This window comes from Oncorhynchus clarkii, chromosome 18 (genome assembly GCF_045791955.1).
Source record: "Oncorhynchus clarkii lewisi isolate Uvic-CL-2024 chromosome 18, UVic_Ocla_1.0, whole genome shotgun sequence".
NCBI classification, from domain to species: Eukaryota; Metazoa; Chordata; class Actinopteri; order Salmoniformes; family Salmonidae; genus Oncorhynchus; species Oncorhynchus clarkii.
Window position 1 is genome coordinate 32,029,197 of NC_092164.1, and position 26,329 is coordinate 32,055,525.

Here is a 26,329-nt window from a genome sequence, read left to right on the forward strand (position 1 = left end):
TAGGGCAATAAATACATAAGATGTATAATTCATTATAAAAAGTAAACTAAAATGTAAAATCCAAATAACTTCACAGATCTTCATTGTAAAGGGTTTAAACACTGTTTCCCATGTTTGTTCAATGAACCATAAACAATTAATGAACATGCACCTGTGGAACGGTCGTTAAGACACTAACAGCTTACAGACGGTAGGCAATTAAGGTCACAGTTATGAAACCTTGGGACACTAAAGAGGCCTTTCATATTTATTTTGGTGAAAAACACCAAAAGAAAGATGTCCAGTGTCCCTGCTCATTTGCGTGAACGTGCCTTAGGCATGCTGCAAGGAGGCATGAGGACTGCAAGGAGGCATGAGGACTGCAAGGAGGCATGAGGACTGCAGATGTGGCCAGGGCAAGAAATTGAAATGTCCGTACTGTGAGATGCCTAAGACAGTGCTACAGGGAGACAGGACTGACAGCTGATCGTCCTCGCAGTGGCAGACCACGTGTAACAACACCTGCACAGGATCGGTACAGCCGAACATCACTCCTGCGGGACAGGTACAGGATGGCAACAACTGCCGAGTTTCACCAAGAACGCACAATCCCTCCATCAGTGCTCAGACTGTCCGCAATAGCCTGAGAGAGGCTGGACTGAGGGCTTGTAGGCCTGTTGTAAGGCAGGTCCTCACCAGACATCACCGGCAACAACGTTGCCTATGGGCACAAACCCACCGTCGCTGGACCAGACAGGACTGGCAAAAAGTGCTCTTCACTGAAGAGTCGCAGTTTTGTCTCACCAAGGGGAGTGATGGTCGGATTCGCGTTTATTGTCGAAGGAATGAGGCCTGTACTCTGGAGTGGGATCGATTTGGAGGTGGAGGGTCCGTCATGGTCTGGGGCGGTGTGTCACAACATCATTGGACTGAGCTTGTTGTCATTGCAGGCAATCTCAACGCTGTGCGTTACAGGGAAGACATCCTCCTCCCTCATGTGGTACCCTTCCTGCAGGCTCATCCTGACATGACCCTCCAGCATGACAATGCCACCAGCCATACTGCTCGTTCTGTGCGTGATTTCCTGCAAGACAGGAATGTCAGTGTTCTGCCATGGCCAGCGAAGAGCCCGGATCGCAATCCCATTGAGCATGTCTGGGACCTGTTGGATCGGAGGGCTAGGGCCATTCCCCCCAGAAATGTCCGGGAATTTCCAGCTGGTGGAAGAGTGGGGTAACATCTCACAGCAAGAACTGGCAAATCTGGCGCAGTCCATGCGGAGGAGATGCACTGCAGTACTTAATGCAGCTGACTGTTAATTTTAATTTTGACCCCCCCCCCCCTTTGTTCAGGGACACATTATTCAATTTATGTTAGTCATGTTCATGTTTGCTAAGTTTATATCCTTCGTCTGCACAAAATTGAAAGCTCTCTCACAACCCCTGCTCACAGACAGACATTGGTTCTGGGATATGCAACCATTTCCTTTCTCATTCACTTAACGCCACACTTACCCAAACACCAAAAAGCACACACACACCACACCATCCATCTCAATACATCCACACATACCGTGCCTTCTATCTGCTGTGTTTTTATCTCTGCCATGTTGAATGTGCTTTTGTGTTCCAATTAGTTATATTTGAAGATAAATATAAAAGCTATATATATATATATATATATATATATACAGTGCCTTGCGAAAGTATTCGGCCCCCTTGAACTTTGCGACCTTTTGCCACATTTCAGGCTTCAAACATAAAGATATAAAACTGTATTTTTTTGTGAAGAATCAACAACAAGTGGGACACAATCATGAAGTGGAACGACATTTATTGGATATTTCAAACTTTTTTAACAAATCAAAAACTTAAAAATTGGGCGTGCAAAATTATTCAGCCCCTTTACTTTCAGTGCAGCAAACTCTCTCCAGAAGTTCAGTGAGGATCTCTGAATGATCAAATGTTGACCTAAATGACTAATGATGATAAATACAATCCACCTGTGTGTAATCAAGTCTCTGTATAAATGCACCTGCACTGTGATAGTCTCAGAGGTCCGTTAAAAGCGCAGAGAGCATCATGAAGAACAAGGAACACACCAGGCAGGTCCGAGATACTGTTGTGAAGAAGTTTAAAGCCGGATTTGGATACAAAAGATTTCCCAAGCTTTAAACATCCCAAGGAGCACTGTGCAAGCGATAATATTGAAATGGAAGGAGTATCAGACCACTGCAAATCTACCAAGACCTGGCCGTCCCTCTAAACTTTCAGCTCATACAAGGAGAAGACTGATCAGAGATGCAGCCAAGAGGCCCATGATCCCTCTGGATGAACTGCAGAGATCTACAGCTGAGGTGGGAGACTCTGTCCATAGGACAACAATCAGTCGTATATTGCACAAATCTGGCCTTTATGGAAGAGTGGCAAGAAGAAAGCCATTTCTTAAAGATATCCATAAAAAGTGTTGTTTAAAGTTTGCCACAAGCCACCTGGGAGACACACCAAACATGTGGAAGAAGGTGCTCTGGTCAGATGAAACCAAAATTGAACTTTTTGGCAACAATGCAAAACGTTATGTTTGGCGTAAAAGCAACACAGCTCACACCATCCCCACTGTCAAACATGGTGGTGGCAGCATCATGGTTTGGGCCTGCTTTTCTTCAGCAGGGACAGGGAAGATGGTTAAAATTGATGGGAAGATGGATGGAGCCAAATACAGGACCATTCTGGAAGAAAACCTGATGGAGTCTGCAAAAGACCTGAGACTGGGACGGAGATTTGTCTTCCAACAAGACAATGATCCAAAACATAAAGCAAAATCTACAATGGAATAGTTCAAAAATAAACATATCCAGGTGTTAGAATGGCCAAGTCAAAGTCCAGACCTGAATCCAATCGAGAATCTGTGGAAAGAACTGAAAACTGCTGTTCACAAATGCTCTCCATCCAACCTCACTGAGCTCGAGCTGTTTTGCAAGGAGGAATGGGAAAAAAATTCAGTCTCTCGATGTGCAAAACTGATAGAGACATACCCCAAGCGACTTACAGCTGTAATCAAAGTATTAACTTAAGGGGGCTGAATAATTTTGCACGCCCAATTTTTCAGTTTTTGATTTGTTAAAAAAGTTTGAAATATCCAATAAATGTTGTTCCACTTCATGATTGTGTCCCACTTGTTGTTGATTCTTCACAAAAAAATACAGTTTTATATCTTTATGTTTGAAGCCTGAAATGTGGCAAAAGGTCGCAAAGTTCAAGGGGGCCGAATACTTTCGCAAGGCACTGTATATATATATACTTATTTTTTATTTTTTTGTATTATTCAATCCCGTAACAAGGCTAGAATTGTGTGTTTCATTATTTGTCTCCTCTATGAGATCTTTGTGATTTTTAGAACCGCGTGGTCTTTGTGTCTCTGAACAACTGGTTGTCAATATACAGTTTATCGATGACGAGAGCTACTCGTTTCCCTTTCAATCTATTTTCCTTGAAAATTGGATACAGAACTTTGCGCCGTTCTGCAATTTCCTTCGGGAACTGGTCATTCATGCCTATTTTCGGGCCAGCAAGTATTTTACCCAGACTTTTAACCATTATTTTATCTTTAAAGAAAGCACATTTGGCAACGATTGGGCGTTCATACCTCTGCCCTCTCTGTCCGAAGCAGTGTACACGTTCGAGTTGGATTTTGTCGATAGCAATCTGATAGAATCTGAAGCGCTGTAAGGAGGAACTCTAACTACAGATTCAGGAACTTCTCCTTCTTTCTCTTGGATACCTGTAAGTACCAGATTCTCTCTCATGAATCTAGTTTGTATGCCAAGTAAGGCTTCTCTCAGAACCATGTTCTCCTTTAAGGCCCTTGCAGCTGCTGTCGGGGTCTAAGGGGAGACGGGTGGGGGATGCCTGTGGCGGACTCACCGGAGGAGGGACCGCAGGTGTGGTTGGGCTGGGAGGCCTGGGGCTGGCTGTGGGTCTGGGTCTGTTGCAGGATGTTCAGGCATTCTCCCAGGCAGCTCATGGTGGCAGCTGACGTGGCTTTGAGGAGCAGGAGGTCCTGGTCCAGGCAGGAAAGGGGTCCTCGCGTGGGGAGGGACTCGATGGACTGGACCAGGTTCTTCTGTTGACCCTCTGCTTGGCTCATCACCTGAGGGAGGACAAGACAAGGTTAGAGGGTGTGGGTCAATTTCAAATCTGAGTGAGGGTGTTGGAGAAAATAGAAGTAAACTTTTAGGATCACCACTTTATTTTAAGAATAATAGTAGAGAGAATTATTTATTTCACACCTCGACTCGTCTGTGACATTGCCTTTGTAACCCCATACACAAGCCAAGGTGAAGTGTGTAGCTCTTGGAGTTTCCATACACTCTTGACTCTATGCTTATTCTCCGTTTTTTAAAGCAGCATCAGTGTCATTAGACTTGTTCTTCTGATTCAGGAAGAACAGAAGCAGTAAAAACATGATGTTTAAAATGGCGTTTAACATCAGGAGAAAGCACTTCATCTTGGCAGGGGGTAAGAGTGTGCCGAGGAAAAATGTGATTTAAAGTGCTTGTGTTAGCAGAAATCAGGTGGTTTTATGCATTTCCAATACCCCATGCAACATTTTGGCAGGTATAATACAATAGTCCCAGCATCACTATTCTGTATGCAGAGTAGATTGCTAGTAGAGGAATAATGACAGCTATTTCATTCAATTCCTCATACCAGAGAGGCAAGGAAATGGATCTGTACTTTCTGTAACTTTGAAACTTGGATAATGGCTGAACAACACATGTATTTGCTGTAACTTTGAAACTTGGATAATGGCTGAACACCACATGTATTTGCTGTAACTTTGATAATGGCTGAACAACACATGTATTTGCTGTCCCAAATGACCTGGACAGGGCTTTGTAATCAAAACAAAGGATCACAGAGTATTCAGAATACAATATTTCAGTGATGTTTACTTTGTTTAAAGAGGAAGTTCACCCCAAAACACTCCTGGGCACTTGTCTGGCCATTTGTTAGTACCCCAGACAGTTTGTAGGTGTTTTGCTTGAGTTTTTAGATGTACAGTTGAAGTCGGAAGTTTACATACACCTTTGCCAAATACATTTAAACTCAGTTTTTCACAATTCCGGACATTTAATCCTAGTAACAATTCCCTGTCTTAGGTCAGTTAGGATCACCACTTCATTTTAAGAATGTGAAATGTCAGAATAATAGTAGAGATAATGATTTATTTCAGTTTTTATTTCTTTCATCAAATTCCCAGTGGGTCAGAAGTTTACTCAACTAGAATTTTGATTGCATTGCCTTTAAATTGTTACATCTGGGTAAAACGTTTTGGGTAGCCTTCCACAAGATTCCCACAATAAGTTGGGTGAATTTTGGCCCATTCCTCCTAACAGAGCTGGTGTAACTGAGTCAGGTTTGTAGGCCTCCCTGCTCGCACACGCTTTTTCAGTTCTGCCCACAAATGGGCAGAACTGATGGCCACTCCAATACCTTGACTTTGTTGTCCTTAAGCCATTTTGCCACAACTTTGGAAGTATGCTTGGGGCCATTGTCCATTTGGAAGACCCATTTGAGACCAAGCTTTAACTTCCTGTCTGATGTCTTGAGATGTTGCTTCAATATATCCACATACATTTCCTCCCGCATGATGCAATCTATTTTGTGAAGTGCACCAGTCCCTCTTGCAGCAAAGCACCCCGAAAACATGATGCTGCCACCCAGGTGCTTCACAGTTGGGATGATGTTCTTCGGCTTGCAAGCCTCCCCCTTTTTCCTCCAAGCAAAACGATGGTCATTATGGCCAAACAGTTCTATTTTTGTTTCATCAGACCAGAGAACATTTCTCCAAAAAGTACGATCTTTGTCCCCATGTGCAGTTGCAAACCGTAGTCTAGCTTTGTTATGGTGGTTTTGGAACAGTGGCTTCTTCCTTGCTGAGTGGCCATTTCAGGTTATGTCGATATAGGACTCGTTTTGCTGTGGATATATATACTTTTGTACCTGTTTCCTCCAGCATCTTCACAAGGTCCTTTGCTGTTGTTCTGGGATTGATTTTCACTTCTCACCAAAGTACATTCATCTCTAGGAGACAGAACCAGTCTCCTTCCTGAGAGGTATGACGGCTGCGCAGTACCACGGTGTTTATACTTGCGTACTATTGTTTGTACAGATGAATGTGATTCTTTCAGGCATTTGGAAATTGCTGGATGAACCAGACTTGTGGAGGTCTACAATTTTTTTTTCTGAGGTCTTGGCTGATTTATTTTGATTTTCCCATGATGTTAAGCAAAGAGGCAATGAGTTGAAGGTAGGCCTTGAAATACATCCACAGGTACACCTCCAACTGACTCAAATTATGCCAATTAGCTTCTAAAGCTTCTAAAGAAGCTTCTATAGCCATAACACCATTTTGTGGAATTTTCCAAGCTGTTTAAAGGCACAGTCAACTTAGTGTATGTAAACTTCTGACCCACTGGAATTGTGATACAGTGAATTATAAGTGAAATAATCTGTCTGTAAACAATTGTTGGAAAAACGACTTGCGTCATGCACAAAGTAGACGTCCTAACCGACTTGCCAAAAGTATATTTTGTTTAACAAAACATTTGTGGAGGGATTGAATAACAAGTTTTAATGACTCCAACCTGAGTGTATGTACATTTCCAACTTCAACTGTATATAGTGAAATCATATGTTTGAATTCAACAGCATACTCATTGACACCAATAGTGACCTATTATCATGAACTAATAAACCCACTTTTTCAGAGTAACTTTCACATTTAGATATAATACATTGACTCATACATGTCCCCCTAAACTTTAGCTACCACTCTTCAACCTTAGCTGCCAACTGTATCAACAACTAAAAGTTGAAGGGGTTATATTTGACAGATATGAATAGATGATTATGTGGAATTGAGGAATACATGTTCTGCATCATAAATGTGTTTTGACTAATTACTGAAGAACTCAAAAAGGTACTATGATTTTCTCCATGCGTCATAGATTCATCATTTGGGGTTGGATCCTTGTATGACTCACCTCTGGGAGGCTGAAAACGACATGAAAAGCCTGTAAACCACAGTGCCAATTCTAGCTAGCAGCTACTCGTCACTATTCCTCTTGTTTACATGTACAGTATATACATTACATTCAGAAAGTATTCACACCCCTAGACTTTTTCCACATTTTTTTTTTTTTTTTTTACAGCCTGAATTTAAAATGGATTAAATTGAGAAATGTCTTCAGTCAATAAGTATTCAACCCCTTTGATATGGCAAGCCTAAATTAGTTCAGGAGTAATCATGTTAAATAATACTTTGTAAGGTCCCTCAGTTGAGGAGCATCATTCCTAATTCAGTTGCCGGATAGTACAGATACGACTCACCATGAGGCCAATGGTGATAGGAGAAAACTGAGGATGGACCAACAACATTATAGTTACTGCTACAAATGTGACAAAGAAAATAAACTTTGTCCTAAATACAAAACGGTATGTTTGGGGCAAATCCAACACATCACTGAGTACCACTCTTCAAATGTTCAAACATGGTGGTGGCTGCATCATGTTATGGCTATGCTTGTCATTGGATTTTCATGTGCACTGTATGCAAAGCTGTTAGAAACTTACCCAGAAAGACTCAACTGTAATCGCTGCCAAAGGTGATTCTAACATGCATTGACTCAGGGGTGTGAAGACTTTCATTTTCAATAAATTTGCAAACATTTAAAAAAAAAACGGTTTTCACTTTGTCATTATGGGATATTATGTGTACATGGGAGAAGAAAAAATTCTTATGTAATCAATTTTGAATTCAGTCTAACTCAACAAAATGTGGAATATGTCAAGGGGTATGAATACTTTCTGAAGGCACTGTATTACCACTAGTATATTACCATAAGTATTTATATGCCTGCTACCAGTCACTTTCCACCCCTGTTTACATGTACTGTACATTACCAGTCAAAGGTTTGCACACACCTACTAATTCAAGGGTTTTCCTTAAATTTTATACTATTTTCCACATTGTAGAAAAATAGTGAAGACATCAAAACTATGAATAACACAAAATAAAGTGTTAAACACACCAAAATATATTTTATATATTTGAGATTCTTCAAAGTAGCCACCCTTTGTCTTGTTCAGTTAATTAATATTCCAACACACAAACACACAGCAGCCCACTCTTCAATGGCACATCCATTGTTTTGCTGACTGACAGATTCAGTGAGAGCCATTACAGCCAGGGGTATATTTGTGGTACTTCCATTAATGCGGAATACGTAGCTAATCAAACTACAATACAGAAATGGGATGTTATTGATAGGACTACCCTCTGAGGATATTTTTTATCGTCAAGAGATTTTGTACATCAAACACTACAATTAAATCAGTGACTAAATGCTTTTCTATTGGGACTGCACTGCAATGTTACGTTCTCCTTCAAAAACACAAACAACTGTTACCGGACTGACCCCCATGTATGTGACTGAAGTAGCTGCAGCTCAGTGGATCAGTCCACAACTCTCATCCATCCCACCATTCAGACAGAGGCCCTGTGTCCTATCATGAGGAGTCAGCCCTGATTTTCACTAGGCTTAACATGGGCTTAGTGTGTAGAGCCCCACGCCATGGGCAGCACATACACACCTTTTTGTTGTTAACAACCCATCGCCTTTACACTCAGTCAAGTTTCAGTCCTCAGACAGCTGTGGTGTTTTACATAGAAACACCTCCGGAGAGAGAGATGGAAGGAAAGAGAGAGAGATGGAAGGAAGGAGAGAGAGAGAGAGAGATGGGAGGAAGGAGAGAGAGAGAGAGAGAGAGATGGAAGGAAGGAGAGAGAGAGAGAGATGGAAGGAAGGAGAGAGAGAGAGAGAGATGGAAGGAAGGAGAGAGAGAGATGGAAGGAAGGAGAGAGAGAGAGAGAGATGGAAGGAAGGAGAGAGAGAGATGGAAGGAAGGAGAGAGAGAGAGAGATGGAAGGAAGGAAGGAAAGAGAGAGAGATGGAAGGAAGGAAGGAAAGAGAGAGAGATGGAAGGAAAGAGAGAGAGATGGAAGGAAGGAAAGAGAGAGATGGAAGGAAGGAAAGAGAGAGATGGAAGGAAGGAAAGAGAGAGAGATGGAAGGAAGGAGAGAGAGAGAGAGATGGGAGGAAGGAGAGAGAGAGAGAGAGAGAGATGGAAGGAAGGAGAGAGAGAGAGAGATGGAAGGAAGGAGAGAGAGAGAGAGATGGAAGGAAGGAGAGAGAGAGATGGAAGGAAGGAGAGAGAGAGATGGAAGGAAGGAGAGAGAGAGAGAGATAGAAGGAAGGAAGGAGAGAGAGATGGAAGGAAGGAGAGAGAGAGATGGAAGGAAGGAGAGAGAGATGGAAGGAAGGAAGGAAAGAGAGAGAGATGGAAGGAAGGAAGGAAAGAGAGAGAGATGGAAGGAAGGAAGGAAAGAGAGAGAGATGGAAGGAAGGAAGGAAAGAGAGAGAGATGGAAGGAAGGAAAGAGAGAGATGGAAGGAAGGAAAGAGAGAGATGGAAGGAAGGAAAGAGAGAGAGATGGAAGGAAGGAAAGAGAGAGAGATGGAAGGAAGGAAAGAGAGAGAGATGGAAGGAAGGAAAGAGAGATGGAAGGAAGGAAAGAGAGAGATGGAAGGAAGGAAAGAGAGAGTTGGAAGGAAGGAAAGAGAGAGAGATGGAAGGAAGGAAAGAGAGAGAGATGGAAGGAAGGAAAGAGAGAGAGATGGAAGGAAAGAGAAAGAGGGAATAGTAAGAGAGAGAAAAAAGAAGGAGAAAAAGCGATGTAGCCCCGGGTCATCAAGCCTAAGAGTATTTCCTACAGAGCCCAATACAGTACGCTGCAGTAGAATCTAAAAACAAATCCCTCTCAGGTGGCAGACGTGAGACTTCACACTCACGGTTGATTTAACACAACCTCGACTTAGAGAGAGAAAGAGACAGACAGCCAATCAGTAGAGATAGCCTGACTGAATTAGGCCACAGTCTCCCTCTGTCAGGGACCAGCCTCCTTTACTGGAAAACTGTCACGAGCTTGAACATCCTTCAAATGATGACACACACACTGACGATTCCCAGTGAGTTCTATTATTTTTTATATATATATATATATATATATATATATGCTTTGTATACACATTACATCCACTTGTCTTAAGACTCCAGACCAAAGGAATAGAGGGTCCACAGAGAGTGGACAAACTAAAATAGCTTGGTTCAAAATGGCAGCCAGTGTGGAGGTAGACACTAGGCAGAGATAAACTGCCTCCCCTCATTTCCCACTGGAGAGACAATGAGTATAGAAATAGCCTGACCTGACCAGACCTTTGAGCCGTGGATGTCTAAATGCCCAGTGGTGCTGCTCTATTCACTGGGTCCAGGCGTCTGATGGATTCACATCAGCCAGTTGTGACAGGCAGCACTGCTGGAGTCATGTGGTCTAGTTCCTGAGCTGGTCGGATGGTGATGGAACCTGCGAGTGAAAGGCAACAGCATGATGGCAGCACTCCCAGTGTTCACATGGAGGATGTGATGGATTTCATCAGGGGGTGTTGGGTTTCGACACCCAGTGAGTGTTGGTGTGCTGTGTTTCCATGAGACTGAGCAGAGGTTTGATCATGTGGAGATTCACTGGGGTGTGAAATATTACAGCCCGAGTCTCCTACTACAACCCACAAATTCACAGCTACTCACTACCTGTTAAGTTCATGTTTTCAGTATCCTTATATTTCTGCCACTACGGCACCGTCACTCTGTTATTAGTACGCCTGGTGGTAGTCTCACTGTTGATGGACCTGGTCTGAGTACAATGGCAACCATGTTTTGTGAAAATACGGTTTAGTAAACGTTGTTAAACTGGAACCTAGTTGTTGTGTCATTTTATAACTTTGGTAGCAGAGGATGGCTATTAACTGCAATGTGCCACCTTGCTTCGACAAGAAGAGGTCGTATGAAAGTTGGAATCTGGACACAGGTTACTAATCTGGACGAGAAAAAGCAAGCACTTGCGATGGTATTATCGCTCGAGGGACAGCACTGGAAATATCCGTGGAGGATTTGAACAAGGATGACGGTGTGGGAACGTTGATCAGAGCACTGGATTCTGTGTTTCTTAAAGAAGAGAAAGGCCTTCGAGGCATAATCAAACTTTGACCGTGTTACTTGAGACATTTCGGGTTGCAATGACGGAATACATAACTGATTTCGAACATGCGCAAGGATGCGCAAGTACGACATGGTTCTCCTGGATGCAGTGTTAGCTTTCAAGTTGCTAGATACCACCTGTCTGGATGGTAGAGACATGGTTCTCCTGGATGCAGTGTTAGCTTTCAAGTTGCTAGATACCGCCTGTCTGGATGGTGGAGACATGGTTCTCCTGGATGCAGTGTTAGCTTTCAAGTTGCTAGGTACCACCTGTCTGGATGGTAGGGACATGGTTCTCCTGGATGCAGTGTTAGCTTTCAAGTTGCTAGGTACCACCTGTCTGGATGGTAGGGACATGGTTCTCCTGGATGCAGTGTTAGCTTTCAAGTTGCTAGGTACCACCTGTCTGGATGGTAGGGACATGGTTCTCCTGGATGCAGTGTTAGCTTTCAAGTTGCTAGATACCACCTGTCTGGATGGTGGAGACATGGTTCTCCTGGATGCAGTGTTAGCTTTCAAGTTGCTAGATACCGCCTGTCTGGATGGTAGGGACATGGTTCTCCTGGATGCAGTGTTAGCTTTCAAGTTGCTAGGTACCACCTGTCTGGATGGTAGGGAGCAACATCTTTGACTGCTTCTACTGTGCTGACATTTGCATCAATGAAGTTGGCACTAAAAACATGTTTTGGTGTCGCGCCAATAACAGAGTGCAAATGAGTGATGCAGCATATTACACTGAGCAGCAGAGAAAAGGCACCAACAAGTCACGTTGTCAAGACAACCAGACGAGAGTGCCATTGCCCGGCACAAATCCACTGGACAGGTATGGAAGGAGATCAACATGTGCTATTTGTCAAAGCACTTACCATTGGGTTAAAGACTGTCCTCGTAAAAATGAACAAGTTAAACTAACAGAGGAACATGTAAACACAGAGAGAGTGTAATGTTACACTGCTCTGTTTTCTGATACCGTGATCTTTATAGTTGAATCCTTATGATCTGCTGTGATTGATACTGCATGTACACGCACAGTGTGTGGTGCAAAATGGCTTGATAACTGTCAGTGAACTAAATATGAAAGCCGTACAAAATATGATTGACACACCAACTATAGAGCTATGACATTTGGAGATGGTAGAAATCGTCCAATCTACCAAGAGTCAAGATAACAGCAAAAATCGGTCAGACTAAGTGTGACTAAGTGTTTCATTGAAACAGAGGTGGTGCCTGCAGATACAGTGCCTTGCAAAACTATTCATACACTTTGGCATTTTTCCTATTTTGTTGCATTACAACCTGTAATTTGAATTGATTTTATTTGGATTTAATGTAATGTACATACACAAAATAGTCCAAATTGGTGAAGTGAAAAAAATGAAAACTTGTTTTAAAAAAATAAAATAGAAGTATTTATTTGAAACATAAAAATGGTGCGTGCATACGTATTCACCCCCTTTCCTATGAAGCCCCTAAATAAGATCTGGTGCAACCAATTACCTTCAGAAGTCACATTATTAGTTAAATAAAGTCCACCTCTGTGCAATCTAAGTGTCACATGATCTCAGTATTTATGAACCTGTTCTGAAAGGCCCCAGAGTCTGCAACACTAAGCAAGCGGCACCATGAAGACCAAGGAGCTCTCCAAACAGGTCAGGGACAAAGTTGTTGAGATGTACAGATAAGGGTTGAGTTATAAAAAATATCAGAAACTTTTAATATCCCACATAGCCCCATTAAGTCCATTATTAAAAAATGGAAAGAATATGGCACCACAACAAACCTGCCAAGAGAGGACCGCCCACCAAAACTCACGGACCAGACAAGGAGGTCATTAATCAGAGGCAACAAAGAGACCAAAGATAACCCCGAAGGAGCTGCAAAGCTCCACATCAGAGATTGAAGAAAATAAATAAGCAAACACATTTGGTGTTCGCCAAAAGGCATGTGGGAGACTCCCCAAACATATGGAAGAAGGTACTCTGGTTAGATGAGACTAAAATTTAGCTTTTTGGTCATCAAGGAAAACACTATGTCTGGCGCAAACCCAACACCTCTCATCACCCCGAGAACACCATCCCAAAAGTGAAGCATGGTGGTGGCAGCACCATGCTGTGGGGATGTTTTTCATTGGCAGGGCCTGGGCAACTGGTCAGAATTTAAGGAATGGTGGACGGTGCTAAATACAGAGAAATTCTTGAGGGAAACCTGTTTCAATCTTCCAGAGATTTGAGACTGGGACGGAGGTTCACCTTCCAGCAGGATAATGACCCTAAGCATACTACTAAAGCAACACTCGAGTGGTTTAAGAGGAAACGTTTAAATGTCTTGGAATGGCCTAGTCAAAGCCCAGACCTCAATCCAATTGAGAATCTGTGGTATGACTTAAAGATTGCTGAAAGATTAAATACTTACAAAGCATTGTATACAGCACAGAACCCATCTAACTTGAAGGAGCTGGAGCGGGTTTGCCTTGAAGAATGGGCAAAAATCCCAGTGGCTAGATGTGCCAAGCTCATAGAGGAGAGACAAGAGACATGTAGCTGTAATTGCTGCAAAAGGTTCTATGGCTCTATGACGTATTGACTGGGGGGGGGTGAATAGTTATGCACATTCTGTTTTTTAGTCTTATTTCTGGTTTGTTTCACAATAAAAAATATGTTTTATCTTCAAAGTGGTAGGCATGTGTAAATAAGATGATACAAACCCCCCAAAAGTTATTCTAATTCCAGGTTGTAAGGCAACAAAATAGGAAAAATGCCAAGGGGGGTGAATACTTTCACAAGCCACTGTATCCCCGTACTATTAAGCAAAGCTTCCCTCAAGAAGTCAGGGGCTGTACTAGACATAAAAAATGACAAGGCAGTGATGTTTAAACAACCAGTGACCCTTGAAGCCACTATTGTGTAAACATTTTTGACAAAGGCATTACAGAGTCTATGTAAAAGATTAGATTTTGATGGAAACAGAGCACATGGAGATTCTGACAGTGACAGAGAACATGAGAACAATTTTAAAACGTCACAAACAGTTTGGACATGCTACAGTTGACGGAGTTCAGAAATGACTCAGCAGTTCTAGGAATAATGATGAGTGTATGTCCATTCTACGGCAGATATTTAACAGTGTTGAGACATGCCAGACCAGCTTTTGGTTTGCCACTGGCTTCCAAGTACGATGAAACAGTAGCTGTAGATCTACATGAGATAGGACACAGTGTGTGGTACTTTCACATGATTGACCAAATCATATGCCTCAGTGCTGGAAGCATTGTGAATACAAAGAAGCCCAGAGAAATCGTCAAGCACTTCATTCATTCCTGGATAAGTGTGCAAGGCCCGCCCCAGAAATTGTACAGTTACAATGGAGGAGAATTAAATAATAATGAAATAAGAGAATGGCTGAGAAATTCAACATGGCCAACTGCTGCATACAGTCCATAGAGAAATGGACTTCTGGAGAGACATAATCAAACACTCACAGAAAGTGAAGCAAGACAATGGATGTGACTGGAAAACAGCCCTAGATTGGGCTTTGATGGCAAAAAACACAATGCACAATGTTCATGGTTACAGCCCACAACAACTAGTGTTGGGGCATAACCCTAATCTTCCCTCTGTACTTGTTGACAAGCCACCAAAACTAGAAGGGAACAATGTGAGTGCATGGATGGGACAACACCTTTCAGCACTACATGCAGCGAGAAAAGCATTCACTGAAGGAGAGTGTTCAGAGAGAATTCTGCTCTACGTAAACAGCGTCGACCCACCGATGAGAAGTACGAGACTGAAAACAAAGTGTACTACAAACGAGTTGACTGTCAAGAGTGCAAAGGATGGTGTGGTGATATTTGTGAGTCACGGAGGCACCATTGTCAGGGTGCATCACTCAAGATTGCGGAAAGTAAATGATCAACAAGACGGAGGGGCTGTTGCTGAGAATCAGCCTCCTAATGTAAATGACAAAAAGGACAAATTAACAGACACAAATCTACCAGATGTCGCATCCAATGATATGGACACTGAAACTGACACAGGAAATGGAGCAGAGACCTTCAACCATGACACAGGTAATACTGTTGAGCGTTCAAATGAGGAAAACATTCAACAACAGCCACGTGTAAAGACAACATGGTTGTTTCAATCTGAAAACTGGACAAACTGTTAAATACATGGACAGAGAAAGTGGTATTCCACATACAGCAACCATCATTGGACGAGCAGGAAAAGCCAAAGGAAAACACCAGAACTGGTACAACTTGCAGTACTCTGAACCAGCTACACTTTCTGGTACAACAGGGTCAGCTGACCTGTCACTTGTAGATAATCTCAGAATTGAACCAATGGAAAATCAAGAAAATCAGAATGACATTCAAAATGATGTACTTAAAACAAAGGACATGTCATTTGACTCAGCTAAACTAGATAAGCTCAGTAATTGGAGGAAAAATGTAATGTTTGAGGAAGTCAAAGACATTGGCCAAAAATGCGTCTCAACAAGGTGGGTATGTACCCTTAAAGAATCATTAACTGGAATAGTGCCAAAAGCACGTCTAGTGGCTAGAGGTTTAGAGGAGCTGGCTGCTAAACAACTCCCAAAAGACTCACCGACATGCGCCTCAGTGATCTGCCAGAAAAAATGGACACTTCATTCCATAGACATCAAATCTGCATTTTTGCAGGGAACAGAGCTGTCAAGGGACATTCACATCCGAGCGCCGCCTGAAGCTACGAGCGAAGGAACACTGTGGAAACTAAAAAAAAGTGTGTGCATGGCCTGGCAGATGAATCACTCTACTGGTACAACAAAGTGCAGAGTACAGGTGGAAAAACGGTGGATTCAGCCATTGGCTTGATCGATTTTCCATTGGTTCAATTCTGAGTTTATCTACAAGTGACGTTGTTAAACTGGAACTGGTGTCCTTTTAAGTTAACAACTACTACAACTACTACCTCTACAACTTAACAAGCCTCTGGGAGGGATGGGATGTAAATCAGGTCATGGAAAAAGGGTAATGTAACAAGGCTCATTTTGGGCAGAATGCAGGTTAGCACAAGCTTGAAACAGCATAGAGAAAAGAAAGACAACCCAGTTTCCTATAATCCAAGTCCAAATTCAGAGATGGCCCCAAATGAGTGTTTGGGTTATTTAACAGTCAAACCATCTGCTTGATATTTACTCAAATCACTCTGGGTTCATTTCAGGTGACAAGTCTACTTTCCAAATGGTGAGAAATGTTGCTACTCATGAAGTCGTTTTTCTGTGAATGTTTTTTATGAGAAGATCTCATTTAAAAAAAAGTGGTTCTTAGTGTGAAGATTGACGCAGCGTATGAATCTGATCTGAATGGGGAATCTAACGACTTGAATCATCCAGGCACAAATGATCTTATCAAAAGCTTAATGAAAATGTTTACTTCTTCCAAGAATGTCAATAACCTGGCACAGTGTTGTTTGAATCCCAAGTAGAAAAATGCATTCATTGAAGAAAAATCCCAGAGCTATAGTTTCATGGGGAGCTTGGTAAAATGGCTCCATATTCCCTAGCGGAGTCCTTGTGGTGTTAGGTGATCCAATTCCTCAGCTAAGTTTTGATTACACGCTATCCTTCTAGCCGGTGTACTTTTCAACCAATGCCCTTTTAGAGTTCCATGTTTCAGAGAACCTGGACAAAGCCAACTTGTTCCAGAAGCAGAACCTCAAAGAGAGCAGCCTTTGTTGTTGGCTCCCATACCTGTGCATTGATACAGTGTCCGGTAGCTACAGCAGGAATGATGAGTTCTGACCACCATGTCCTTTATCCAGAACGGGCAAAAATGTTGTTATTTGAGCCATCAGTAAAATCAAATAACATTTTATTTGTCACATGAGGTGTAGACCTTACAGTGAAATGCTTACTTACAAGCCCTTTAACCAACAATGCAACAATGTTTTAAGACATGTTTTAAGACAAAATACCTACAAAAATAAGAAATAAAAGTAACAAGTAATTAAAGAGCAGCAGTAAAATAACAATAGCGAGGCTATATACAGTACCGGTACAGAGTCACCGGTTAGACGAGGTAATATGTACAGTACATGTACAGTACATAAAGTGACTATGCATAGATAATAAACAGAGTAGCAGCAGTGTAAAAGAAGCGGGTGAGGGCAATGCAAATAGTCTGGGTAGCCATTTGATAAGATGTTCAGGAGTCTTATGGCTTGAGGGCAAGAAGCTGTTAAGAAGCCTCATGGACCTAGACTTGGCGCCCCGGTACCGCTTGCTCTACGGTAGCAGAGAGTACAGTCTATGACTATGGTAGCTGGAGTCTGACAATTTTTAGGGCATTCCTCTGACATCGCCTGGTATAGAGGTCCTGGATGGCAGGAAGCTAGGCTTTAGATGTACAGTAACTAATGGAACTAATGTTCAGCCCTTTACCCATTCCTGGAAGGCAATGTCCGACAGAGGCAATGGTACAGCACACAAGTGTGTCCACTGCCAATAGTCCATATACCAGGCCTCAAAGTCAAAGACAACTCTAGTCTGCACCAGCTTCGGTTGCTGACGGTGTCTAAAGCTGTATACAGCCGAATATTTCGCAGGTTGACGTTTATTGTCATGAGTCTTGTCCTGGAGGCAGAACTGAGCAATTTCCCCTTAGATAGGCCAGCAGCAAAGACAAAATTGGTTATATTGTAAAAGTTCTAAAAGTAGCTTTTTAGTCTTCATTTAAGGTTAGGGTTAGGCATTAGGGTTAGCAGTGTGGTTAAGGTTCGGGTTCAAAATCAGATTTGAGGACTTTGTGGCTGTGCCAGCTAGTGACAACAAGATTCATGACGGAAAAATGCTAACCTGCGAATATTTCAGGGCAAAGACATAATAATAATGAACAAAAATAGGCCTACTTTTTTCAAAGCTTAGAGGAAAAACAGTTTATCCCTGATGGATAGAAGAATACACTGTCATCACTTTGAGAATGATTTCCATCAGCTGAAAATGTATGGAAGTCATCTTATCTATATAATTCAGCAGACAAGAACACAGCCCACTGACAATAGCAGGAACAAGACTAGACCGTTAGGACTAACTAAACAAAAGTTGTGAATGAGGCGACTGCTCAGCTAAAAGTGTCAGACAATCGTGATTCCATCAAGTTCTTATCTGCTGTCTCTGGCCTATAGTACAGTATAGCGTCATCTTTTTCAATAAATCCCTATAAGCAACTGCAGACAGGCTATACAGAAAGGTTACAAAATCAGTCGTTATAAAGGCAAAGCTTACATTATTGAATGAATGCATGTGAGCAATAGCCTGCTTAACCCAGATTGCTGCGCTGACAGTGTGTTCAGTCTGGTTTGAACCTATACTGGGACGGTTGTTGCTAACGTGTGCTAATGTGACTAGAATGACGTTGTAAGTAACACCCAACTTTCCAGAAAGCTTCAATTCTTGTTATTGTAACAGAAGTGTCCAATTTACAATAGCTATTAGTGAAAAAAAATACCATGCTATTGTTTGAGGAGAGTGCACAACAACAAATAAACTTTTATCACGGCAACTGGTTTGATACATTCACCTCTGAAGGTAAATAATGTACTTACATTCAGTAATCTTCAGTAAGACATGCAAAAAATGTAGCTAAGTACAGACTGATTGTCACGCCCTGACCATAGAGAGCCTTTTTATCCTCTATTTTGGCAAGGTCGGGGTGTGACTAGGGTGGGTAATCTAGGTTGTTTTATTTCTGTTGGCCTGGTATGGTTCCCAATCAGAAGCAGCTGTTTAGCGTTGTCTCTGATTGGGGATCATATTTAGGCAGCCATTTCCCCACTGTGTTTTGTGGGATCTTGTTTATGTGTAGTTGCCTGTGAGCACAGCTGAAAGCATAGCTTCACGTTTCATTTGTTTTTTTTTATTGTTTTGTGCGTTTCACGAAATAAAAGATGTGGAACCCATCACGCTGCGCCTTGGTCCGAATGTTATTTCGGCGGTTGTGACACTGATCAGTTTTGGAGGAAGAATTCGAAGGGCAGTTTCAGTCTCAAAATGTTTATGCAAATCAATGCCAAATTCTTCTTGGTTATTTAACCATTTTAGCAGAAACTGGAATTACTGCTATAATGCCCCTACAGAATGTAGAACATAAAGACACACCACCTCTCTCTAGTTCAGACTTCACTCCATAGGTACAACATTAGCTTGCCTATTAGCTAGATATCTCGTTTGTCGCATGCCATGTTAAGCAGTATGGATGTATACAGAGAAACGCAAAGCCAGATCAAGCTACAGACATAGAGAGCAGTACAGTCAATGTTGATCGGGTCAAACGCCCAGGCCCAAAAATATTTTATGAACTCACTGCACCAACGGCCCACCAGAGGGTCGACAGAAACACTGAATGCATAGGACATGGAGTGCAGTATTGAAACAAGAGTGTGTTGGGGTCAATGTTGCGGTCAACTTGAAATGACTGGGTCATGTACTTTGAACAGAAATATTCCATAATGTGGAAATAGTTCATTTAAAAATCCAAACTCCATGACTCCAATCTGGCTGAAATTGGGATGAATTTGGCAGACAGTCTGCCTAGCATCTACAACAATGAATAATCAATGAATCCATGATGATGTCATCAGAGAGGGACAGTTCCTGGTTCCACCCACCTCTTTGACCTCCAGCAGTCTGCCAGGATACTGGTTTTTGTCCCGTCGGGCAGCGGCTGGGGACTTGTGGTGGGTGATGGTCACGATGTTGCTGGGTGTGCCCAAACCCACCAAGTGCCTCTGGGTACCAGGCGAAGAGGAGGCTGGCAGGAGGGAGACACTACGGGACCGACCGGAAGATGATGAGCCCTAAGAGAGAAAGACAAAAAAAATAGAGGGATATGTGAAGTGCCAACTACTTCCTACTTCTACTTTCATCTAACATTCCCCTGTATCCTATGAACTGAGAGTCAAAACAGAAAACAGAAAGGGGTTTAGCCTTCTTGAATAAGCTTGTGCACTGTATGAAAGCCATGTTGAAACCAGTGCCTGACGAAGGGCAGCAAACCGAAGACAGCACCTTGTTGTTTCCTTAAAAGGTCCACATTTCAGTCGTATGAAGAGAACCATGACTAACCCTTAGCCTGGGCCTCTTGTTATCACAAACCCCAAACAAAACCAGAGCAAAAGCTTCCACCTCTCCAGTGAAGTTAACTCCTAAATTAGTTTCAGGGTACTTCCCTCCTGACAAGAGCCAAGAAGTTACATAGAGGTGAACGACCAGTTAAAAGAGATTTAAGAAGCTATCAACGGAACTTAAAGAGTGGACCTTTGCCTTTTGTTTTCTTTATAGCTCACACCATCAAAATCAAATCCAGTTAGCTCCTTCCCTCCCTCTCTCTACATCTCCCTGCCCTCTCTATAATAGCTGCCATGTCTCTCAGTCGGAACTCGTCCTCACCCTCAATCAATTTACAGCAGTCCCAGAGAGAAAGAGTCCCTACAACCTGGATACCACAGCGGACTGGGCACAGCCAAGAGAGAGAGCAGTAAGATAAATACATGAATCAAATAAACGACTCTGTCCCTGAGCACTGCAAACCGGAGGAGAAACAACTCAGCTTCAGTTTTAGAACTGGCAACTCTCGCTCCCAGGACCTCAGAGCCCTAATAGTCACAAACGGACAAGGGCACAATGTGACAGGAAAGTACAGGACATAAACTACAGTGCATTCAGAAAGTATTCAGACCCCTTCACATTTCCACATTTTGTTACATTACAGCTTTATTCTAAAAAAAAATATATGTTTTATTTTTTTATCACCAATCTACACACAATACCTCAGAATGACAAAGTGAAAAGAGTTTATTTTTTATTTTTACAATTTTGCAAATGTATTAATAAAAAATAAAAAACAGAAATAGCTTATTTACCTAAGTATTCAGATCCTTTGCATTGAGACTCGAAATTGAGCTCAGGTGCATCCTATTTTCATTTATCATCCTTGAGCTGTTTCTACAACCTGATTGGAGTCCACTTGTGGTAAGATCAATTGATTGGACATGATTTGGAAAGGCACACACCTGTCTATATTAAGGTCCCACAGTTGACAGTGCATGTCAGAGCAAAAACCAAGCCCTGAGATCGAAGGAATTGTCCGTAGAGCTCCGAGACAAGATTGTGTTGAGGCACAGATCTGAGGAAGGGTAACAAAAAATTTCTGCAGCATTGAAGGTCCCCAAGAACACAGTGGCCTCAATCATTCTTAAAATTTACCAAGAACCCGAGTTCTTCTGTGGAGATGGGAGAACTTTCCAGAAGGACAACCATTTCTGCAGCACTCCACCAATCAGGCCTTTATGGTAGAGTGGTCAGACGGAAGCCACTCCTCAGTAAAAGGCACATGACAACCCACTTGGAGTTTGCAAAAAGGCACCCAAAGGACTCTCAGACCATGAGAAACAAGATTCTATGGTCTGATGAAACCAAGATTGATACTCTTTGGCCAAGCATCACATCTGGAGGAAAACTGGCACCATCCCTACGGTGACGCATGGTGGTGGCAGCATCATGCTGTGGGGATATTTTTCAGCGGCAGGGACTGGGAGACTCGTCAGGATCAAGGGAAAGATGAACGGAGGAAAGTACAAAGAGATCCTTGATGAAAACTTGCTCCAGAGCGCTCAGGACCTCAGACTGGGGCAAAGGTTCACCATCCAACAGGACAACGACCCTAAGCACACAGCCAAGACAACGCAGGAGTGGATTCGGGACAAGTCTCTGAATGTCCTTAAGTGGTCCAGCCACAGCCCAGACTTGGAACCCGATCGAACATCGCTGGAGAGACCTGAAAAAAGCTGTGCAGCGACGCTCCCCATCCAACCTGACAGAGCTTGAGAGGATCTGCAGAGAAGAACTCCACAAATACAGGTATGCCAAGCTTGTAGCATCATACCCAAGAAGACAAGGCTGTAATCTCTGCCAAAGGTGCTTCAACAGAGTAATCAGTAAAGGGTCTGAATACTTAAGTGATATTTTAGTATTTTTCTTTATACATTTGCAAACATTTCAACCAACCTTTTTTTGCTTTGTCATTATTGGGTATTGTGTGTAGATTGATGAGGAAAAACAACAATTTAATCAATTTTATTGATTCATTTGAATTTAGAAAATGCTCTGTTATTAAAATAAATAAATGTTTTGCTCCATGAAGTAATCCAATAATGTGTACAAATCTTCTCTCATTGATTGAGACAGTTGGGTCCACCTAAAAGTGCCGCATGTCACTCCCCTGTCACGCTCAATGAGAGAAGATTTGAAATAGACAAGATGGCAGTGTACACATAAACGGAGCATTTTCTAAATTCAAACAAACCACCTGCAACTGGATACTGTTATTTTAGAAGATACATGTTAGGCCGAATCGAGAACAAATATAGTATCGCCAAGTTAAGGTTAGTCGAAGATTCTCTGTGCTACACCAAACAGTACCCTTCATGTAACAGCTAATGGACCATCACATTAGCCCATTACAATCTGCTAGCTAGGCTAACTTATGAATACAGCAAAGATTAATCAAGCTTGTGAACTAAAGGTACTTGTTCTACTTTTCCGTGGATACAGAAAGAAAAACATGACTTTTCTCATCATAAAGGTACAAAAAACAGTATACTAATGAAACTCTCCAATTTCTGCATTCCATTAGGTCTCCAATTGGGGACTGTTAAATATTTATCCTCCTTGGTTAATGCATTTCCCTAGTAAGAAACAATTGAGTGAATAAATCTACATATACTGTATACATAATGCAGTCCCTCTCTACGTACTGCAACCTCAACAGTATTTCACCAAGCCCCCCCCATCCCAACTGGCAGGTCTCCCCCTCACAGGTGTGCCCTTACTGCGTGGGTCGACTTGGCCCTCCATAATGGAACATGGGCAGGAGACGGTATCAAAAAGATAGAAATCATCTACTGTAATGTATCTATAGTGGGGCTCTGCTGAGCCTGTTAAGAGGCACCTGAAAAAGGGACTGATGCTGAATACCCGCCTTAGCACACCACTCATGCATCAAACGCAATGATATGCTGGGGGGCCTGCAGAGAAATAAGTCTACAAAGAGCCAGGATGAGAGGAATTTCAAACCTCAATGAGAGTTATTCTAAAATACAGTAGCATCCTCTCTTCCACTGCAGTGTGGTAGAAAACGTAGCCTCCGGCAATATAAGAGATGCCTTTCTTCCTTACATGAACCAACTACAGTACAAAGAAAGTCATTGTCAATACACCAGAGAAAAAGGGTTGCTCTTTGTAACTGGTGACCGACTCATTGAAAGAAATGGTATGAAATAGGGCTGTGGTGGTCATGAAATGTTGTCAGCCAGTGATTGTCAAGCAAATGACTGCCGGTCTCACGGTAATTGGCCATTAATTAACATTAACATATTTAGCATCAACACCGCTACATTTAAAAAAAATATATAAATCCATTTAATTTAGCCTACACCATCACAATACATCCATTATTTATTTTAGACAGGTCTAAAGAAACATGATATGAAGAAAATTCTGTCTATTTCAGAAGAACAGGATAGCTTACTCAGTGTTAGGCCCTGATCTGGCTATGGGCTACACTAGTTCATTTATCAGAAAATATTTGCTTAAAATTCCTTGGAATTATGTTATATTATTTTAGAGTATGAAAAATACAATTGAACATAGCTGAATAAAATAGAAAGGATATGGGCCTCCCGAGTGGCGCAACGGTGCTAGAGGCGTTACTACAGACCCGGGTTCATTCCCGGGTTGTGCCACAACTGGCCGTGGCCGGGAGTTCCATAGGAAGGCGCACAATTGGCCCAGCGTCGTCCGGGTTAGGGGCGGGTTTGGCCGGGGCGGCTATACTTGACTCATCACGCTCTAGCGACTCCTTGTGGCAGGCCGGGTGCCTGCAGGCTGATCCAGGTCACCACTCGAACGGTGTTTCCTCCAACACATTGGTGCGGCTGGTTTCCGGGTTAAGCTGGTGTGTGCTAAGGAGCGCGGATAGGTGGGTCATGTTTCGGAGGACGCATGACACCACCGTCGCCTGTCCCGAGCCAGTTGGGGAGTTTCAGCGATGAGACAAGATCGAAATTGGGAAGAAAAAAGGGGTGTAAAATACACATTTCAAATCCTCATTTGATTTGCATCATGCAGCCTTAGAATGTATAAAAAAATCTAAACATAATATGTGAAATTTGTTTTTATTCAGAATGGACCATTATCATGCACCCGTCTCGGAACATGGGTAGAGAAAAAAAATAAATGCTGTCTATAGCAAATGGATGATGCTTTTCCCGTGGTTCATTTTCGTGGTTCATTTTCATGCCAGCCAGGTAGGCTATACTCCTGTTGCAAAGAGAAGCAATTTGCTTAACCTCTATTGGATCGGTGTCCCTAAACCAGGACAATTATTGCTCAATATGCAATAATGTGACTAGAATGACAATGTAAACAACAGCCAACTTTCCAGGACATAGACATGTCTTATAATGGGCAGAAAGCTTAAATGATTGTTCATCAAACTGCAGTGTCCAATTTACAGTAGCTATTACAGAAAAAAGAATACCAAGCTATTGTTTGAGGTGAGTGCACAACAACAAAACACATCATGGCACTTGGTTTGATACATTCACCTCTGAAGGTAAATAATGTACTTACATTCAGTAATCTTGCTCTGATTTGTCATCCTGAGGGTCCCAGAGATAAAATATAGCATAATTTTGTTTTTATATTCAAATGTAGGAACTGGGTTCTACAGTTTGACCCCCCCACCCCCGGCCATCTAGATGTGTGAAGGTTAGTGTATTTTCTGTAGGGAAGCCAATGATCAATCATGAATGACATTCCTGGGAGTGTGTAAACTTTTATTTTGTATACCATAGCATTTTTGTATGTTCTCTATAGGTATGTACTTGAAAATGTATAAATGGACCAATTCAGGTCATTTGGGCAAATTCCTGGCAGACTTGATACAAAATATTGTGTAGTGATGTAATTCTTAACTGGATTTGTCTGAAACGTTGCACACACACTGCTGCCATCTTGTGGACAACATCTAAATGACACCTAGACTCCTATCTCAATGTATGGCCTTTCTCTTGAATTTCAAATATGATGGAACACAACATATAGACCCTTTTACCAGATCTAATGCGTTATATTCTCCTACATTCATTTCACATTTCCACAAACTTCAAATTGTTCCCTTTCAAATGGGATCAATAATATGCAGATCCTTGCTTCAGGTCCTGAGCTACAAGCAGTTAGATTTGGGTATGTAATTTTAGGCGAAAATGGAAAGATAATTTATTTCAACTTTATTTAACCAGGTAGGCCAGTTGAGAACAAGTTCTCATTTACAACTGCGACCTGGCCAAGATAAAGCAGTGTGACAAAAACAACACAGAGTTACACATGGAATAAACAAATGTCGATAACACAATAGAAAAATCTATATACAGTGTGTTCAAATGTAGAAAGGCAATAAATAGGCCATAGTGGTTCATTTTTAATTTAGCATGAACACTGGAGTCATAGATGTGCAGTTGATGATGTGCAAGTAGAGATACTAGGGTGCAAAATAGCAACAACCAAAAAATAATAACATGGGGATGAGGGTGGGCTATTTACAGATGTGCAGTGCCCTGACAGCTGATGCTTATAGTTAATGAGGGAGACATGAGTCTCCAGCTTCATTGACTTTTGCAATTTATTCCAGTCATTTGCAGCAGAGTACCGGAAGGAAAGGCAGCCAAATGAGGTGTTGGCTTTGGGGATGACCAGTGAAATATACCTGCTGGAGCACGTGCTATGGGTGGGTGTTGCTATGGTGACCAGTGAGCTGAGATAAGGCGGGGATTTACCTAGCATAGACTTACAGATGACCTGAAGCCAGTGGGTTTGGCGACGGATATGTAGCGAAGGCCAGCCAACTAGAGCATACAGGTCGCACTGGTATATGGGGCTTTAGTGACAAAATGAATAGCACTGTGATCCTACATCCAATATGCTGAGTAGAGTGTTGGAGGCTATTTTGTAAATGACATTGCCGAAGTCAAGGATCGGTAGGATAGTCTGTTTTACGAGGGTATGTTTGGCTTTGTTGCGAAATAGGAAGCAGATTCTAGATTTAATTATGGATTGGAGATGCTTAACCTTTTTGGGATAGGGGGCAGCACTTTC

At 42.2% G+C, this 26,329-nt stretch overlaps 1 protein-coding gene across 1 annotated transcript in view; it reads right to left on the minus strand.

Moving 5' to 3' along the window:
• The window catches only part of LOC139373336 (oxysterol-binding protein-related protein 10-like), a 140,688-nt gene that overhangs the window by 43,132 nt on the left and 71,227 nt on the right, over positions 1-26,329 (minus strand). Inside the window, exons 5-6 of the mRNA XM_071113738.1 lie at positions 19,783-19,971; positions 3,903-4,128 (exon numbers count right to left, since the gene is read on the minus strand). Of these exons, the coding sequence (XP_070969839.1) occupies positions 3,903-4,128; positions 19,783-19,971 (415 nt within the window). The remainder of the gene's footprint in view (positions 1-3,902; positions 4,129-19,782; positions 19,972-26,329) is intronic.